The 20,256-nt window shown below is 42.1% G+C and overlaps 1 protein-coding gene and 1 long non-coding RNA gene across 9 annotated transcripts in view; one reads left to right on the top strand and one right to left on the bottom strand.

Annotated features, from left to right (window-relative positions):
* LOC148381177 (uncharacterized) overlaps positions 1 to 20,256 on the bottom strand; it is a 94,233-nt gene that overhangs the window by 27,757 nt on the left and 46,220 nt on the right. For 2 of the 4 annotated variants that reach the window (XR_015854644.1, XR_015854642.1), the window contains exon 3: positions 16,293 to 16,628. The exons of the other annotated variants lie outside the window; for them this stretch is intronic. This is a non-coding gene — a long non-coding RNA (uncharacterized LOC148381177). Of the gene's footprint in view, positions 1 to 16,292; positions 16,629 to 20,256 lie in introns of those variants that run through there. 4 annotated transcript variants of the gene reach the window in all.
* On the top strand, positions 999 to 18,931 carry plod2 (procollagen-lysine, 2-oxoglutarate 5-dioxygenase 2). Of its 5 annotated transcripts, none has more exons than XM_088363647.1 (20): positions 999 to 1,412; positions 4,372 to 4,463; positions 4,573 to 4,709; positions 5,289 to 5,452; positions 8,044 to 8,156; positions 8,235 to 8,298; positions 8,449 to 8,546; positions 8,974 to 9,075; positions 12,901 to 13,023; positions 13,097 to 13,218; positions 13,360 to 13,464; positions 13,914 to 14,039; positions 14,444 to 14,585; positions 15,073 to 15,135; positions 15,899 to 16,012; positions 16,226 to 16,291; positions 16,459 to 16,563; positions 17,701 to 17,847; positions 18,110 to 18,235; positions 18,306 to 18,931. In XM_088363647.1, exons 1-20 carry the CDS (start codon positions 1,310 to 1,312, stop codon positions 18,459 to 18,461), a joined length of 2,268 nt encoding a protein of 755 aa, XP_088219773.1. In that variant the 5' UTR covers positions 999 to 1,309; the 3' UTR covers positions 18,462 to 18,931. The 5 variants fall into 5 exon arrangements, with proteins under 5 accessions (XP_088219773.1, XP_088219771.1, XP_088219775.1 ...); XM_088363645.1 differs by having other exon boundaries at positions 12,898 to 13,023; XM_088363650.1 differs by having other exon boundaries at positions 1,358 to 1,412; positions 4,573 to 4,638; positions 12,898 to 13,023.

Raw genomic sequence — 20,256 nt, 5'->3', positions numbered from 1 at the left:
TCACTTAACACTCGCCTGGATTACTGGTTCTTCTGAATGTGTTTCGACTCAAGAGAACTGGCACAGAGCTGCAACTGTCATAGGATGACAAAATAATTTCCAAACATCATCCCGGTCTGTTGAAAAACTGAGTCGCAGTCAAATAGTGTCCGGTAAATTTGTCTGGCATGATCTCTCTGGACAATTTCAAGGTATATTGTAGAAGTAATCATCCTAATTAAAAAAAATAGGCCGCGCCACATTCGGACCGCAGCCTTGTGATGTCATTAAGTAAAACCCTTTCAGCAGAGCGTCGCATAGGAGGGAATGATTTACCAGATGGGACAAGTCAGTCATCTGTAATGAGGAATGAGTGCTAAATGAGCCAAGGTTGTGGTTTCAAGGTCAGCGGGGCGTTGAGGCATGTGTAACAGTTGAATTGAACTGTTAGGATTGCGATTTTCTTTAAGAAAAATAAAACAAGCGCGACGCAAAAAGCGCACCCTCCAATTCTGCCTGTTTGCATTCCAAATCCATTTACTGCACACTTATCCTCATTACTGTCCATTTAACAGTCGGGTTCCTGTAATTGCAGTGACAAACTCTTTCCACTGACATACAGTACACCCCAGAACAGCACTGCATCAAACCTGACAAAAACACAATACTGTACGATGTGCCCAACACAGTTTTTTTTTTTTTTTGGGGGGGGGGGGGGGGGGGGAGAGATATAGTCTATAAAATTGCTCAGCTAAAATCTTATCAATCAACTGACTTTGGGTGAAAAACAGGGCACACCCAGGACTGGTCGCCGATACATCAGAGGGCGCATAAAAAGAACAACCATTCGCAGTTACAGTCCATTCTTACTGATTACAATTTTGTTTTTAGCACCACTGAATAAAGAGTGTAGTGTAGAAGAAGGGGGAGTGGTGTGGACAGGGGGAGGGTGTAATTGGAGTCTGGAGAGAGGAAGGAGGGGAGGCAGGGTCTGTTGGGGGCTCAAATACAGCTGCACTTGGACACACTTTCACGCAGCACGTCGGTGTGTTAGGCACAGCTACTATCTTCCCTCCCTCGTCATCCGAGCCTTACGACACGCTGTCGCTGTACCGTGCAACGCTGCATCAGCTGCATCTACCCCCTCTCCATCCCCTCAATATTACTGCTGTACTTCTTAAATGTCTTATTGTGAGAGCGTGTAGTCAAAAGAAGAAAAGGATCCTCTGGGGTTTTGCTTGTGACTGGGACTGCCTCGTGCCGGGCTTGAAGGCAATTAAGTAAGGTCAACTCTAGTCCGCCTCATTTAGGACGACGCACTTTAACAGAGATGGAGTACCTCAAGTTTTGCATTGTGTTTTCCTACTGGATGTGGTGTGCAAAAGCGGTCATGCCTACTGACACTCCACAGGGTCTTGTGCCTATTCCCAATGGTAAGAAGCGTCACGGTAACAATTTCTTTCTACTACTAGCATTGTGCATGCGATGCAGGTTTGAGATATGTCAACACAGCACAGAAGCGCTTAACTTTTATGACCTTTTATTGCTCCTGCAACAGGCTACCAATGCCTAAGGCCACTTTGGTTAGTCAAACTGAGGGGTCGGGTCCAACAGTGGGTCACATGCTGAAACTTGATCAATAGTCAACAAAGCACACAGTTTATTGTGAAATGGCACTTTATCATTGAACACAAGGTACCCCTGCGTTTATATTTAGAATTGCATGGCAGACCTTATCAAATGCTTAAAAGTACTTTTATGGTACAATTACAGCAGGTTTCCCCACCCATGCTTAAAAGTGATGCCAAATCAACATAGCAAGCCCATAAAAGCTGAGTTAATACACCCTCCACGGGCAAAATTATGAGAAGCGTGGCAGCCGCTTGCAAACGATGTGTTATTATGCTGGCTGCAAAGTTTGAAGGGCGCACTTGGCTGTCGGCTAAATGCCACCTAGGCGCGAGTATTCGCCAGCACACTGCTCCTCTATGACTTGGAGGCACAATGGGCTCGATTCTACAGGGTCAGGCAGGCCACCTGTTGGCTAGGCCCGTTTTGGAAAGTAACAGTGATGCCCCGCCACAGCACACTGACTGCCTGAATGAAACCTTTGATTGACTCCAACTGACCTTATGGACAACACTTCTGAGCATATAACCACGATTCAGCATTTTGAATTAACACCCAGAATGTCTACGACTAACAATAATGCGATAAATAGCTAAGCCGAACCTAAAAATGGATGAAAAGACAACTAAAAAAAGTTAATTTTGAATAGTGGTGTTAATGTTTGTGGTTGACTGCGACAAACCCTCAGCTTACTAAATTGACAACTTTTCCTGTACAGTGCAAATTTGTCAACTGTAATTTACGGAAACGGAAACTCCACCTTTAGTTCTCTTGAAAATGTATAATCACGTTCTCCATTGTCTCCAAAGTCCTTTTCTAACACAGCAACAACCCTTTTGGCAGACCACTCCTGTAATCATACATCTGAACACCGCCAGGAGTTCACCCAAAATGTCTGTCCAGCGTCTCCTTTTTCAGACAAATATGTACTGTATTGTCTGATTTTTTTACAAGTCTCCATTTAAACAGACTTTCAAAAAACAGTTTCAGTCCAATACCAAATTGCAATTGTCAGGGCCATTCGACTTTTTGAATCAAATATCCTTCCAAAAAGTGAGAGAAAATTTTTGAATGACTATCTAACGTGATAATTAAATCTTGCAGTGGACACAGCCAACAAAAGACATTCTCAAATTGCTATGAAAGCATTTTCCAGCAATTCAGTCACATCGTTCGTTACGGTCTTGCTGCTATTCCGTTAACTGCGATAACTTTTTAATTTGAAAATAAACGTTATTTCTCGCGCACTGGGTAACCAAAACAATGTCAGGGCAGTTGGCAATCAGGTTCGTTCGGTCTCCCATTGTCGGTTAAGCCAAGATAATTGCAAACACATGCAATGCTCGGCTTACAGTAGCTGCATGCGACTTGTGTTGCAGATTTGTTACAAACTTATATCACATGTAAGAGGATGCATATCACTTCAAAACATTCAAATGGGGGGAAAAAAAAACTCCGATGTCTTGTCAAACAGGAAATATTCTGTTATTCTCATGAAGACATTCCCATGCTTCGCATTTCCGCTCGCCGAAGTGGCTTTCGCGGGAACCTGTGAGTCACACCGTCTATGCATCAAAGTGTGAAACGTTTACTTTTGACAAATGCGGTACAGTGAAAGAGTGTGTGTGTGTGTGTGTGTGTGTGTGTGGGGGGGGGGGGGGGGGGGTTAAGCAGCTCGAAATCCAATGCCTTCCTTTCTGTGGACACCTTGTGTTTAGTCTGACGGAGAAGCTATTTGTCCAAAAGTTATTTCTTTCCTGACAACTTCTTTTGTTCCAACAAAAACTGTGTATGGAACATCTGAGACTCACCAAAAATGCCTTGTCTCTGTAGTGGAAAAGTGTCTGTTACATGTTTTTAGAACCAAGACGATGTTCACCTTTGTGTTTACATGGAGAAAATTGAGATACCCGGTGGAAAGTGTCAGCTTAACTCTTACTAATTGACAAGATGAGCCCATTTATTTTCAATTAAAGTGGCTAGTAAAGCATGATGGCCACTGCAAAGTAGAGATACTGGCCAGTAAATTCCCTTTAATCGCATCAGCTGACTTATCTGGCTGTAATTACATGAACAGACCATGTCAGGGAGTTGTCCAAACATCTTGAGCCGAAGCTCTTCTGGGAACACGCTGAAAGTGTTTTCTGCCTGGGTCATCTTCTCACAAGAGCCAGGATGTCAAAGGGTCAGATGACAGCTTACTGTCTTGCACCTGTGTCAATTTGAACTCTCCGTGGGACCTTCAGGAGCTCATTATTTATCTGCCCCCGTCCTCAAAATTACTCAGCAGCCCATTCTGTTGTTTTCTGCCACAGCAGGCAGCTGTTTGTACAGAAAACAACCACTTGTTGTTTTATCTCAAACAGTGGACATAGACATACAAAAATAGTTCACGCTGGCCAAGCAAACACAGATCCACGGGAGAGTAAGTGAACATCAACAAAATTGCCGTCGACTGAAAGCATTGCGTCATCTGCAGTAACGTGCATTTTCTGTGATTTAGTTGCAAGTTACATTCACGGGAAGAAATTCCAGATCCCCTGTCGGCAAATACTGTACAAAGGATATTGGAGCCATTTGTTTCCAATCTGTTACAGAGCAGCATGACAGCACAGATAACGTGTTTCCTAGATGTAGATGGGAAGATTACCTTCCTACACTGCGCTACATCAGAAGTCCAAGAGTCGCTCTGTTATATTGCTTTTGACACGCAGAGTTTAACATTCTAAGCGAATCAATCAGCTGTTTTTCTTTCCCCTCCAGAAAAATTGCTTGTGCTAACCGTGGCAACAGAAGAAACAGATGGCTTTGTCCGCTTCATGCAATCTGCAAACTATTTCAACTACACTGTGAAGGTGAGAGATGTTCAATTAGCAATGCTACATTGGCACCATGCAAGCAAGTAATTAAACTTGGTCCATTAAAAAATGTGTCCCTATTTATTTGACTTGACTCCTGTCGCAGGTGTTGGGAATGGGAGAACAATGGAAGGGCGGTGATGTTGGACGCTCTATCGGTGGAGGACAAAAGGTCAGACTACTGAAGGAGGCCATGGAAGGTCTAGCTGACCAGGATGACCTTGTGGTCCTCTTTGTAGATAAGTATGTAGCATTTTGAGATTTGAGCTCGAGGGAGGATATCGCCTTTAATTTATTTTAAATACCCACATCAGGTCTGGCTCTATCACGCCACTGACAGCAATAATTACTTGGAAAGCTTTCTGAGAGAGGCGTTTCTGCAGATTCCTATGAATCAAAGGTGTTATTGTGTTGCAAAGCACCTCGCATTGCATGCTAGATGATTTACGAGTTGACAAACCGTGTCAATGCGGTTTGGAACACTGACAATTATAATCCCACAGAGACATCTTTAATGTTCTGCAAGTCTACAGTACATAAATGTATTGGGACTTAATGTAGGTTTGAGTCTGAGGAAGCTCTGGAGTTCCCAAGTCGTCCTGTGTAAACAGTTAGGCACAATTCCTCCCATTTGTCACAGCAAGCATCAACACGGCTTGACGAAAGGTCATTGAAGGAATGCTTGCTGATGTGAAGAATATCCTCTTGTTTAAGATTTGTATCTACCTGGAGCAAGAAGGGCCCAAAGTGGTGACGAGCTGACCTTAAACAGAGAAAGTAAGCTTCTGTCTGCTTTTCACCATACCCATTTCTCCATTCTAGCTACGATCTTATCTTTGCCGGGGGACCAGAGGAGATTCTCAGGAAGTTCCAGCAAGCCAATCACAAAGTCATTTTTGCTGCAGAGGGAGTGATATGGCCAGATAAGCGATTGGCTGACAAGTACCCATCGGTCCGCAGTGGCAAGCGCTACCTCAGCTCAGGAGGTGGGTTGCAAAACATTCAAAGTATGCTTGGAATGTGCATTGTATTTGGAAATGCTTTTGCCAAGATGATGTTGACCAGACAGGATGATGCAAGAGAGTGTCAAGCTGTGCTTATTTGCCTTACAATCCCGTCACACCCACTTCAGCCTCAAGCCTTTTATGGACCCTTTCCCTGACAATAAAATCAGATGAAGCATAATCGACAGTTTATTGTGGGGAGACCGCTTATCACTGCAACTACTCGAGACAAGTTCAACATTTAAGTGGTAGGACGGCTCTAAGGAATGCCAACAAACACGTGTGTGTTTTAAACATGAAACCACAAAATGTATATCATTATAGCTTGCTTTAAAACTAACGTATATTTTGATTGCCATGGCTGTTTTTTGGAACGGAGATAAGTTCATTCGCGTGACATACTTGCCTAACGACTTTTAAGCGTTACTTTAATAATATAGGAACATGCTTGGAATTATATAGTGAAAGACAGTTATTTTGCACACCAAGATTTGGGTAACTCAAAGCAAGAAAAAAAAAAAAAAAGCACTAAAAAATATTGATTGGGTCCTGCTATGTATCCAGGAGACATAATGACTGCTTTTGTCATGGTCATCAACATGCTGCGACATCCCATACTGTGGCCTGGCCGCCTTCGCTCTGATCACAGACTACTTTCAGCTTAGTTTTCAGCGACATGACATGTGGCTTTGTCTTGGCTCCCCTAATGTGCCGTTGTTTTTCTGAAATTGCTGGGTAGGCCAGCATTCTCATGGCTCCTACCAAGTGAACATTTAAACGTTTGATCTTCTTGACTGAAGTAGAGTTTTGCTGGATTGGAATCAAGATCCATATTTGTTTCAGTAGACCAACAATGTCATGAAAATTAAACTAACAAAGCTTTAAGCTTTAGGAACCAATCTACGGGGTTTTTACCATAACGTCACAGAGTTGGGAATCATTCGATCAAACATCCCATCAACTGACATGGCGACTTGTTTACAGTTGCCGTAGGCTTTTCCAAATGATAGTCTCAACCCTGCAATCAGTCCATGTGGTCAGCGTCCCTGGGACAGTATAGAACAGACGGGAAGAGAGATTGCCATGACAACATCCATTTAGATGTGTTTTAACCAGCTCAGTGGCCTAGTGGTAGAGTGTCAGCCCTGAGACTGGAAGGTTGTGGGTTCAAACCCCGGCTGGGTCATACCCAAGACTATAAAAATGGGACCCATTGCCTCCCATTTGGCACTCAGCATCAAGGGTTGGAATTGGGGGGTTAGTTCACCAAATAATTCCCGAGCGCGGCACCGCTGCTGCTCACTGCTCCCCTCTCCTCCAGGGGATGGATCTATATCACATGGGGATGGATTAAATGCAGAGGACAAATTTCACCACACCCAGATGTGTGTGTGACGATCATTGGGACTTTAACTTTAACTTTTTTTTTAATAGTACACAATGCCCTCTGTGCACTCCTGTCAGACTTTTAAATCATATGGTGAAATACTTGGTGGACTTTATAGTCCTTTCTGACATACTTGACTCCAACTGGTTGCAGGTTATACCGTAATTTTCGGACTATAAGTCGCGTTTTTTTCCATAGTTTGGGTGGGGGGGCGACTTATACTCAGGAGCGACTTATATGTGAATTTTTTCGCAAATTTTCAAAATTCAAAAATCCGTGATGTGGTGAAACCGCGATAAACGAACCGCGATGTAGCAAGGCATTACTGTCATTTGACCTGCAAGTGACGTCAGCAGTGCGGCGGTTGTTTACATAAGGACAAAGGATTCTATCACGGGATGACGAAGATGGCGAAGGGCCCCACGTTTGAAGGATTTAATGATTTGGAGTGACATAAGGTTTGAAAAACGTATTTATGTTATAGTTATTTGATATATTTTATTTCGTGTAGCAACTTGTATATGTTTTTATCGTTACAGTTCAGTAGTTGTTGGCTCGTTGAACTGGTAGTTTGGTAACGTTACAATATAGTTGTATACTAGATCTGTGTGGCGCGCACGCAGCGTTGTTGACATAAAGGACGAGGAATTTGATCGATGGCTTTAATGATTAGGAGTGACACAGATGGTTTGATAATATTGTTGTTATATGATAGTTATTTGAAATATACTTTATATATCGTTATATGGGTCTGTGGAATAATTAGAAATGCAACTTGCGAGTCCGACGTCAGCGGCGCATATGTGGCGCATACGCGGCATTGTTTACATAAAGGACGATCGATGGATTTAATGAATTGGAGTGACACAGATGGTTTGATAAACGTGTTATTTATGTAATACTTATTTGAATAACTCTGAATGTTACTCAGGCCCGTTCTCAGCTCCTCATTTGTGTATATGTCACGTTAGCATACCGTATCGTTTAGCCTGTTGTTGCTGGTTCATGTCTGTTCTTGGTGTTGGATTTTGACAAATAAATTTGCCCCAAAAGTGCGACCTATATATGTTTTTTTCATTGTATTGTGCATTTTATGGCTGGTGCGACTTATACTCCGGTGCGACTTAGAGTCCGAAAATTACGGTACATGTATGTTTTTAATTATCTCGCTGTTTATCACTTGCAGGAATAATTGGCTATGCCCCATACATCAACCGAATAGTTTCACAGTGGAACCTTCATGACAATGATGATGACCAACTCTTCTACACGAAAATATTTGTGGATCCACTACAAAGAGTAAGCATTGAAAACTCCAATGATTAGATGACAATAATGACATTTCCTCAGCCAAACGAGACTTAATTTATCTGTTAGGACACTCTCAACATGACGCTAGACCACAAGTGCCAGATTTTCCAGAACCTGCACGGGGCAATCGGTGAGAAATTCCAGAAAGTTCAGTTTCTTACTAATGTGTGGTGTTTTGGCTCTTTATTCTTCAAGCAATAAAGCACTGCACTATTTGTCCATACGTTATGTCAATTTCCGTAACCTGCTCTGATGTATCTCGTGTTCCCGCTTTTGGCAGACGAAGTGCTTCTCAAATTTGGAACCAACCGTGTGAGAGTGAGAAACACGGCGTACGATTCTCTGCCAGTGGTTGTCCATGGCAACGGGAACACCAAAGTGAGTCACAAATGACTTCAACGAGTTATGCTTCAAAATGTTTGCAGTAGATTGAAAGGGACGATCAAAGACAGCGCTGATGCTCCTGAGCCAAAACTGTTGAGTCATTCTAACCAGTTTCAAACATCTGCAGAATAAACTTAAAATGGTAGAAAACTTGACACCAATCCAACCAGGATAGCCATAGCTGAGTCACTCCGAGTTCACAATCAAAATATTATAATTTGCTGAAACTGAGAATTGTGTGCTCAGCATCTCCCATATAAATGGCCTCGACTGGCACTTTACTGTGTAATTTTAAGATGCAACATTTTTAGCAAGTTACGGCCATATTAAAATAAATCTACTGACCCAGGAAAAATGCTGAAATTGTTGCTGATGCCATCATTAATCATCCGTAACCAGCTCTGAGTTCCCTCCCACGCAGATCTACTTGAACTACTTGGCCAACTACGTGCCCAACACATGGAACTATGAACACGGCTGCAGCCACTGTGACGATGATGTCGTGGATATTTCTCTGTTGGAAGTAGGTCCCATTTTTCTTCCCATCGGCCTCGCGGAACATTTATCGTCAACACACCTCCTCGAGGCTGTAAGGTTGCCGGCCATCTGTCTAGACCAGGGGTGTCAAACTCATTTTTTTTGCAGGCCGCATTGCAGTCATAGCTTCTTTCGGAGGGTCATTATGACTGTCAACCCAAACAAATGTATGAGCACCTCATATTACTATATACTGTAAAAGCTACAAAACAAACTGACAAATAACTCGTTTTCAAATCAGACGAGTAAAAACTGGTCAAATATTAAAATAAAACAGATATTATTAAAAGTGAAGACAATTTGCAATTCTAGTAATGACACACGAATTTGATGCAGAATTTATCTTCGCGGGCCACATAAAATGATGTGGCGGGCCGCATCTGGCCCCCGGGCCTTGAGTTAGACACCTGTGGTCTCGACAGTCTGAGTAAGGTGCTGATTGTCCTATTGCAATAGACAAGCAAGACTATTGCTGCCACCCACCCCCTCTTTGCAGAAATAATAGACCTACCTACTAGACCCTTTGGATCATCTTAAAAGAGCATAAGAGCAAGGGAAATTACTCAGGCAAGAGAAAGCCCGGCACGGCTGTGGTGCAGGATATGGCTTGTGTGGTTTTCTCAAGGGTTCATTTAAAGGGGTGTCACTGCTGACCGGCCTTCCTTTTTTGTGGGCTGCTCAGTATAGGTTTTTGTCTCCAGTTAGAGTGCTCATGTGGAAAATATGTCACAGAGTTCAGCCAAGAGCGCCAACGTACGCAATGGCAGGAACTTGGAAACATTTCAAGTTACGTGTCTGCTTAATGATGACCGCATTTGGAAGCAGAGCATACGGATCTGGTTTTTTATTTACTAACACATTAAGAGAACTGCTCAACAGTGATTTACAATATTTTATTTAAGAGCCATGTGACACCCATGAAAAAATAGTGTCTCTAAATAGTTGAAGCTGATTCAAAACAATAATGAATCTAATGGTGATTTTGAGGATATAAACATATATGTAGTACCGTATTTTCCGGACTATAAGTCGCTCCGGAGTATAAGTTGCACCAGCCATAAAATGCCCCAAAAAGTGAAAAAAAAACATATATAAGTCGCTCCGGAGTATAAGTCGCATTTTGGGGGCAATTTATTCGACAAAATCCCACACCAAAAACAGTCATGAACGAGCAACAACAGGCTAAACGATAGCAACAACAGGCTAAACGATAGGTATGCTAACGTAACAAACACAAACAAAGAGCTGAGAACGGGCCTGACGTAACATATAGAGTGATTAAGGACAACTATTACATGAATAACATGTTTATAAACCCATCGGTGTCACTCCAATTCATTAAATAGCAACAACAGGCTAAACGATAGGTATGCTAACGTGACAAACACAAACAAAGACCTGAGAACAGGCCTGACGTAAAATATAGAGTGATTAAGGACAACTATTACATGAATAACATGTTTATAAAACCATCGGCGTCACTCCAATTCATTAAATAGCAACAACAGGCTAAACGATAGGTATGCTAACGTGACAAACACAAACAAAGAGCTGAGAACGGGCCTGACGTAACATATAGAGTGATTAAGGACAACTATTACATGAATAACATGTTTATAAAACCATCAGTGTCACTCCAATTCATTAAATCCATCGATTGTTCTTTGTCAACAATGGGTGCGCGCGGCTGAGGGCGCTTGCACTTCAAAATATTCCACAGGCTCATATAACGATAGATAAACTATATTTCAAATAACTATAATATAAGCCAATAATATTATCAAACCATCCGTGCACTTTAAATCCATTAAATCCATCGATCAAATTCCTCGTCCTTTGTCAACATCGCCGCGCGTGCGCCCTGACGTCAGCCTCGTCTTTATTCCACAGATCTAGTATATAACTATATTGTAACGTTAACAAAGTACAAGGATAGACGTGGGTTTGGTAAACGGCTCTTTATTAAACAAAACAAACTTCCAAGCGTGCGGCGGCGTGGACTTCCAGACACGAGAGCTCCATGGCATAGGACCGGGCGTGCGTAATGGCCATGTCCGAGCCCCATGCACCGTTCGTGGACAGCCACTCGGCCGAGCGCCGGCCCCCGACTCAGTAGAGTAGGACCGGGTGTGCGTAAAACCCATAATAGTTTTTCAAACCTTCTATGTCACTCCAAATCCTTAATTCCTTCAAACTCTTAGTCCTCCGTGTCACTTAGAAATGATCACAGCTATTGATGCCGGTAGTCCTTACGTGGATACGTTTGTCCATTATGTAAACAACCGCCGCGCTGCCCCGTGCTACTGACGTCACTTGAAATAGTGATCCATTGGTACATCACGGTTCTCCAAACTTTCTTTCTGCTGCTCGATTACTGTTTTCAGCTGCATATTTTACAACTTGAAGTTTGTAACCTGCAAAATATGAGTTTCTTTTTGGTGCCATTTTTCTTAAGCCCACCCAGTTGATGAGTCATGGCCAACGGTGAAATTTAGATCGCCCTCATCCAGTTTCGTCTGAAAATATATATTTTTTTCAGATGTCGTTTTTTGTTTTGTTTATTTGGTTGTTTTATCAAAGTCAAAGTCTGCTTTGTCGTCGATTTTTTTTCATATACTAAGACACACAAAGAGATTGAAATTACGTTCCCACTATCCCTCGGTGAGATAGTACACATATGCATACAAGCAACACAAAAAACCCAAGAAGGCACAAACAATGAATAAATAAGAGTCTTGAATAAATGATAAATAAACAAATAATAATAAATAATAATAATAAATATAAGAGCAAAAATGGAGCAAGTGTACATACAGCAGACAGTGGACTTGGATATGGTGCTTTAAAGTGTTAATTGCTTTATTTTTAATGTTTTCTCTATTTTTTATGTTTTGAATATGTTCAAGATAAAGATATAAAAGCATGTGAAGTGATCAACTATACTAAAAATAACATGGGAAGTGGTCAACTATAATTGTAAGTAAGTGATGTCTTAATGATCAAGTAAAAATTTGTGAAAAAAAACATATATAAGTCGCTCTTGAGGATAAGTCGCCCCCCCACCCAAACTATGAAAAAAAACCGCGACTTATAGTCCGGAAATTACGGTATATACATAGATAACTTTGTGTGCTTTTGCTAAGAAATTGTTGTATACAATTTGAGTTTTACTGCCAAAGACAATAACAAGCTCTGCAACCACATCCCAATGCTTTATTTTGTGTAAAAACACTGTGTGGACACTTGTCTGCTTCAGGGTTACTTTTATTTTCCTTCCCTCCTTACACATTGGCAGAATTCTTAAGACTCCCATCGTGTGCCTTAAAGCCAGACATTGCAAACCTTCAAATTATATGCCTCGGCCTATAATTTCCCTTTTCATCCCTGTCCCAGAGCCTTGCTATGAACTGGTCACGGATTGCAGACTGGGGTGAACTTTGGTGGCGGAAGGAGATTTTCCTGTGAAAATGTTTGCTCTTTAATTCCTTTTTTTTCCAACTGACTAATATAAAGTCATACGTGGCACTCGCGAGCAGAAATGAAAAATCTCAATAGGAACTTCATGACACAAACCTGTTCTGCTGTGCGGGATTTCATTGGAATGCATCTTTAACCAGATGGTCTCAATCTTGTCAGCAAAGCGACACGAAAGTAAACCAAAAAGCTCGACTGATGAGAATGCCATTTCAAAGTATAAACAGAGCTAATGTGAGGTGTCAAACGTTTGCATGATTTATGCTAAATAGTGCGCGATTTGCCGGACCTGATGTTTGAAATGTCACTATTCTGTTGTGTTCAATTTCAACAGCAGTACCCCAATGTCCTCCTTGGAGTCTTCATTGAGCACCCGACGCCATTTCTCCCTGAGTTCTTCCAACGTTTGATGACGTTGGATTATCCCAAAGATAAACTCAAGGTCTTTGTCCACAATCATGTAAGTATGAGTACAATGTTTTCAAGCATTTTTCCTACGTATGGCTTTGTAACTTATGATGCCCGATTGTCAGGAGGTTTACCACGAAAGGCACATGCAGAAGTTTTGGGAGGAACACCGGAACGTGTTCAGCAGCTTAAAGGTCGTCGGACCGGAAGAAAATCTCAGCCAAGGAGAGGCCAGAAACATGGCCATGTATGTAAAACAAGCCTCAGATTAGTTCATGGCTCTTTAAACGTTTCACTGCCTTTGATGATTGAGTTGGTCAGACAAAATATTAGTGCACACTGGCTTTGAGGAATACACTTTTATTTTTCTTTGGCCTGGTGTCTTTAGGGATCTTTGTCGCCAGGATGCCACATGTGACTTCTACTTCAGCATTGACTCGGACGTAATGCTCACCAACGCACAGACTCTGAAGCTCCTCATCGAGCAGAACAGGTAACTGGAAAAAACTCTCATGTTGCTGTTAAGTTCATGAGACTTTTGAATTTATTCTCCAAGTGGTAAAACCACAGGCGCGTCGCAACCGAGCGACTGAGAGTTTAAAAATAATTCACGCCGGCTTCCTGTTTTTCCCGACCACATGGAAACGGCGAAAGCATCTACAGCGCTAACCCCGAAGTGCCACTTTGCGTTAGGCAAAAAAATAAACATGCAAACTCCTCTCATTTCTGCAACCCATAAAATACAAAGAAAGTATCCCACAAACGACATGTCACGACGGCCTTAGCTGAGCATTGCATGCAAAGCAAAAGTCTTCCAGGGTTATTTGGAGGGAGAGTGGGAATTTGTCAAGTTACCAATTAAAAGAATGAAAAAAGTGTCATAAGTGGAGAAGCATCTTCACAAAGTCTTATGCCATTCCTACCACTACTCTTCTTCTACAGGAAGATCATCGGTCCCCTCGTCACTCGCCACAACAAGCTGTGGTCCAACTTCTGGGGCGCGTTGAGTCTGGATGGTTATTACGCCCGCTCGGAAGATTACGTTGACATTGTGCAGAGAAAACGAGTGTAAGTATGATGCGTTTGAACATCTGCACGTGTGCCGCTTCACCAACCGCTAGCTACAAAATATTGCTAGCAGATGGCACACCATCACTAAATCTCAACCTGACCGACGACCGGCAAATGTACCAAGTTTAACTGGCTCAAGTCACTTGTATGTGTCTAAAAAATAGTTTTATAACTGCGGCCAGACAAGGGCAAAGGAACAAACAGTGCCCCCGACAACATTAAAACCGACCAACCATGAAGGTTAAGGCCTGCGAGGCCAAATGAAAACAGCATTAAATCATCACGCCGCCATACTACACACCTTGGCTCGTGGATTACAACAAAAAAATCTCCACATGAATGTCAGCTAGTCACATTTGAGTGACAATAGCGAGAAGAGTTTTATTTTGCCTTGTTTCCAGGGGTGTGTGGAACATTCCTTACATGGCGCATATCTACCTGGTCAAGGGTGATGTTCTAAGAAAGGAGTTGAAAGAAAGGAACTACTTTGTTCTTGAGAAACTGGACCCCGATATGGCAATGTGTAAACATATCAGAGATGTGGTAAGGATGGCTTTTGATGTATTTATGCTTCTCCAAAAGACATTTGAGAGCAATATCAATGCTATGAATGATTACCCTATCAAAAGTCAACAGCGCAATGGAATGTGATCAATGGCAAGTATACGTTTGAAATGCATTTTGTGTCATGACGGCATGATGGTACTGTGTTCATGTTAACGGTCAGCTTTATGTGTTGTCTTTCCTGGTCACATGTTGTTTTTAACCGCTAGCTGACGACGGCCCGATCCATGTTTTTCAACTTTTTAACATCCAAACTGTTTGTCGTCATTGCTTCAAGCTGTTGATATGCAACCTGTGCACTGCACTACATCAGGTCTATTTCCAACTTGGAGCCTTTTGCATCCGCTTCAGAGGGAATCTTGCTTCTTTTTCCCATGCAGGCGCATTTCCTCATGTTGCTCTGTGTCTTGATCTGAAATAATAACTCATGTTATCCTATTTACATGATGCCTCTCCTTCGTTTTAGACCAGTCAGAGAGAAAAAGAGTCCCCTTCTCCGGAATCATTCCATATGCTCAGGCCCCCAAAGGTTTCCATTTGTTTTGATTACTGTTGTTATCTGAAAGATCCATTTCCAAACGGGTTAGCACTCAGAAGCCATTCCAAGCTTCGGCTTGTTCTAATCTTTGGGTGGATGCTGAAGTGTTTCATAATAAATAAGTATTCTGTACAAGTGCATTTCTTCGGGAACATGAATTTGTCGTTGTCGATTTGAAGGTTCTGAAATTGAACCAGATCTGCTGTCCCAAGAATCAAGGAGGAGAAAATATATTGAAAATCATTACATATTCAAGACCCGTGTCCTGATGCTTGACTGTGAAACTGCTTGATCTCGACATCAGACTAGGCTCTTCTCATCCATTGTAAATGACTTTTGATGATGGCCAATTGGCAACTGACATCGATTATGATCCTGACAAAGCCTAGTCTGATTTTGAGTCCAAAAGGGAAATATTGCTCCTGGGATTGCACCCCCTCTATCCCCTGTTCTCCTGGCCTTCCTTTCACCTCACCAACCCCCACCCTGAACTGTTCCCATGCCACCGACACCCGTACGAACGCCCCCTCCTGAGCCACTCTTATACCACCCATAAATAATCTTAGATTATTTATATGGCTTCTGTTTCTGCTCTACCTAAGTCAGACAAACAAACAAAAAAGTAGTAGAGTGCTAACCAATCATTGTGTTTACGTAGAAGTATGAATAATGTATAGCTGGACTTTTATGAGAGACATTTTAAAGAGTGCATTTTCTGCCTGGTGGGTAACGACCTCTTTCCTGTCTGCTGCAGGGAGTCTTCATGTACTTAACAAACCGCCACGACTTTGGAAGGCTCCTTTCCGTGGCCAATTATAACACTTCTCATTATAACAGTGACTTGTGGCAGATATTCGAAAACCCCCTGGTAAGTAACTACCGCCGCTACCTTTCATTTGCAAAGCTAAAGCGCAACCACCTGTGAAGCTTTGCAGGCATAATGAAAAGAATCAAGTCATGAGATGTGACTCCTAACGTGCCATGTGGCACCATGGGAGACTGCTAGAAGATTAGTGCTGCCTGGTATGCAGGTCATCAAATAGTCCAACAGACGGCCTCTGATATGAATTACTCTTTGCAGGACTGGAAGGAGAAGTACATCGATCCAAACTACATGAAAATTTTCACTGAAAACTATTTGGAAGAGGTTTGTGTTTATTTTGATTTTATTTTTTTCACTGACAAGAATACAGTTTGGCTGAATGCCATACATGGACTCCATCTGTTTTTCATATAAATAATTCACATTGCACTATGAACAACTCAAGGTGAAGGTGGGACTTAAAAATAAGTCTTTGTATGTCTGGCCTGCAGCCTTGTCCAGATGTGTTTTGGTTCCCGGTCTTCACAGAAAAGGCCTGTGATGAAATAGTGGAAGAGATGGAGAACCATGGCTCGTGGTCCGGTGGCAAGCATGAGGTCAGTCCTGCTAGCATCGCCTCACTGAACACACACTCACACTAGCCTGTTGTTCATTCCAGCATCTGCCAGCAGCATGCAAAATAAACCAAAGTCATTAATCTTTGGGACAATTTGACCTTCGGCTAGTTTGTTCTTTATTGCATTTGGTGGAAGGGATGCAACATGGTCTAAGGAAGAGGCTAATAAATCTTTGCTTGGATCTATTAGACATTGCAAAAACAGTCCAGAGGCTCTGGCCAAAGAATAACCTTTTAAATACTGTAGAAAACCGCATGATCTAGAACACGGGCCTTGGGAGAGTTCTGACTTTTAAAGAGTGACAAAACTACCGGGAACTTTCCAAAGATGTTCCTAATGGATGGCAAATAAGAAAAAGGAGGAAATTGTGAAGCATTACGACCAATGAAGCGTTGACTAAAGAACTGCATATTTTAACTGTGACCCGTTATATTTTCTCTACATTCATTCAATGACATCTTTTGTGTACGCTAATACCAAATGCATGTGCTCAGAGTTTCCTCCATTAGCCGCAGAATTCCCATTTGAGAGAAAAATAATGTTTTCGCCTCACTGCAAAGAAATGGTGCCTGCAGGAGTAAATAAAAAAAAAAAAGCAAACAGCAATAACAAGAGAGCAAAGAATTAGGGGCATCCCCTTAGAAGACTTATAAACGTTTTTTTAATGAGGTGCTTGTCTTTGTTGTCTGATAGAGGGCTGTAAATTTGAAGGTAGCTTTTTTTGCTGGGGGCGGTAGGGTTGTATATTGACCAGATGTGAAAAGAAAATCGACTGCCTGAGTTTATGATTGCCCATACGGCATGAATACCGTCGTAAAAGGGATTGTGATGTTTCGTTGATTACATCTATAATGTCTTTAAGTTTTTAGGACATTGGTAATTAAAGTCCCACCACCGGGAATAGAAGGAAGGTTGTTATGTCGCGAGAATTGCAATTAAACGCAGTGAACTGACGAGGCTGGCTCACTGTCACGCCGAAGTCCTCAGAAATTGTCCATCTGGGAATGTGTTAGGGACTCAGCACTTTTTAAACATAATAACCAGGCGGATCTGTCAATCGGACTCAAGGAAATATAATAACTATAATTTGTGTACTTTTGTGTGTGTGTTCAACAGGACAAACGGATTGCCGGTGGCTATGAGACAGTCCCGACAGATGACATCCACATGAAGCAAATCGGATTTGACAAGGAGTGGCTTCACTTTATCCGAGAGTTTATCGCGCCTGTCACGCTAAAGGTTTTCTCCGGATACTATACCAAGGTGTGTAAAGCCTCAGAGATGTGGCCAGGGGTGGTGTCGCAAAAGATATTTCAAATTCAAATGCTCTTTGTAGACTTGCATTATATGACATAGGTCCCGGAACATTTCTGACACCTTGTATTCTCAATGGCCAACAGCTTCAGTAGCATAAAAAAGTTGGCAGTCCCCCAAAAAACATGCCTGGACATAAACATGTTGTAACTTTGTGATGCATGAAGACAGAGTTGACAACTAAGTTGATGTATTTTCCATCCCGTTGCAGGGCTACGCACTCATGAACTTTGTAGTCAAATATACTCCAGAGAGACAATCATACCTGAGACCCCACCATGACTCCTCCACCTTCACTATCAACATTGCCCTCAATAACAAAGACAAAGACTTTCAAGTAAGTGTATGTGTCAATGATCTGACAACGTGATGAGACTGTTTTGAAAGCACGTCTTGACACTTCTTAGGGTGGCGGCTGCCGTTTCCATCGTTACAACTGTTCCGTAGACTCGCCAAGGAAAGGCTGGAGCTTCATGCACCCAGGACGACTGACTCATCTCCACGAAGGTCTACCCACCACTAACGGCACACGCTACATCGCTGTGTCCTTCATCGATCCTTAAAAAAAAAAAAACGGCCTTGTTTTGTGCCTCTATGTTTTGTAGCTATGCATTTTTTAAAGCTATTTGCTTTAAAAAGTTGAGTGAATGCATGAAGCCAATCTCTGTCAGACAGAGTGTTGACTGGAAATGGGAAATGCGTACGTGGTGAATTGTCACATTAAGTACACAAAAGTCGTTTTGCTAGCAGGGTACACCGACAATTCTTTTGGTGATAAAAGCGAGTCAAAGTGTTTGTGGTTCAATCATCTATTTTCATATTTTGCACAGCAGAAATATAAAACAGATTATCAGAACTCGCCGTGAGTTTTATCTAAACTGTGTGAGTTAAGGTCTGTCACCTGACTCTTGAACATTCATCTTCATTTTCAGAAAAAAATCTGAGGAAAACAAATGTGTGAATGGATTTTACAACTCAGAAAATTGCCTTGTTAATTTATTGCCAAAATGTAATAAAAATCTAACAGATTTGAGATTTGATTATTCAGATTTCTAATTTGAGGTGCGACGATTAATTGACAACTAATCAGATTCATCGCTAAATTCTTACAATATCAACTGACTCCTTTAAGCTTTCCCTTACTCAACATGTCACATGCAGAAACAATCAAGTTTGCTTCTGAACTGTTTGGATGTCGGCTGATGAGCTTCGCCGGAGCAAATTCGCTTCAGTTTACCTTGGGGAAAATCGAGTACCGTAATTTTCGGACGATAAGTCGCGTTTTTTTTTCATAGTTTGGGTGGGGGGGCGACTTATAATAAGGAGCGACTTATATGTGGGGTTTTTTCAAAAATTTCCCCCCCCCCAAAAAAAAAAAGCGGAACTGCGATGTAGCAAGGGATTACTGTAATTTGAATTTCAAGTGACGTCAGCAGCGCGGCGCGGCATGCGCGGCGGTTGTTTACAAAAAGGACAAAGATTGATCACGGGATGACGAAGATGACGAAGGGCCCCACGTACTACCGGCATCATTAGCGGCTTTGTTTCTAAGTGACACGGAGGATGAAAAGTTTGAAGGATTTAAGGATTTGGAGTGACACAGAAGGTTTGAACAACCATTATGGCTTTTACGCACGCCCGGTCCTATTCTATGGAGCTCTCTTTCACCTCCGTGGATGGAAGTCTGGGGCCAGCGCTTGGACGGGTGGCTGTCCGGGGACGGTGGATAGGGCTCGGTCATGGCTTTTACGCACGCTCGGTCCTATTCTATGGAGCTTTCTTACACTTCTGTGGCTGGAAGTCCACGCCGCCACACACCTGGAAGTTTGTTTTGTTAAATAAAGAGCCGTTTACCAAACCCTCGTCTTTCCTTGAACTTTGTTAACGCTACAATATAGTTATAAAGTAGCTCTGTGGAATAACAACGAGGCTAACGTCAGCTGCTCACGCGCGGCGTTGTTGACATAAAGGACGAGGAATTTGATCGATGGATTTAATGATTTGGAGTGCACAGATGGTTTGATAACATTATTGCTTATATAAGTTATTTGATATCTAATTTATATATCGTTATATGGGCCTGTGGAATATTTTTAAGTGCAAGCACCGTCAGCGGCGCGCACGCATTGTTGACAAAGGATGGATTTAATGAATTGGAGTGACACAGATGGGTTTATTAACGTGTTATTTATGTAATAGTTTTTTTGAATAACTCTGAATGTTACGTCAGGCCCGTTCTCAGCTCTTCGTTTGTGTTTATGTCACGTTAGCATACCTATCGTTTAGCCTGTTGTTGGTCGTTCATGTCTGGCCTTGGTGTTGGATTTTGTGGAATAAATTTCCCCCCCAAAATGCGAT

This window comes from Syngnathus floridae, chromosome 20 (genome assembly GCF_059516105.1).
Source record: "Syngnathus floridae isolate MCC-2025c chromosome 20, RoL_Sflo_1.0, whole genome shotgun sequence".
In the NCBI taxonomy this organism is placed as follows: Eukaryota; Metazoa; Chordata; class Actinopteri; order Syngnathiformes; family Syngnathidae; genus Syngnathus; species Syngnathus floridae.
The sequence above is the reverse complement of the archived record's forward strand: the minus strand, read 5'-3'. Positions and strand labels throughout refer to the sequence as shown.

What these genes read in the sequence shown, in the direction of transcription:
- plod2 (XM_088363645.1), top strand. Translation starts at nt 1,310, where the DNA reads ATGGAGTACCTCAAGTTTTGCATTGTGTTTTCCTACTGGATGTGGTGT. An exon ending in GCGCTACCTCAGCTCAGGAG is followed by an intron (nt 5,453 to 8,043) that starts GTGGGTTGCAAA and finishes TATCACTTGCAG; the next exon opens with GAATAATTGGCTATGCCCCA. An exon ending in GGTCCGGTGGCAAGCATGAG is followed by an intron (nt 16,564 to 17,700) that starts GTCAGTCCTGCT and finishes TGTGTTCAACAG; the next exon opens with GACAAACGGATTGCCGGTGG.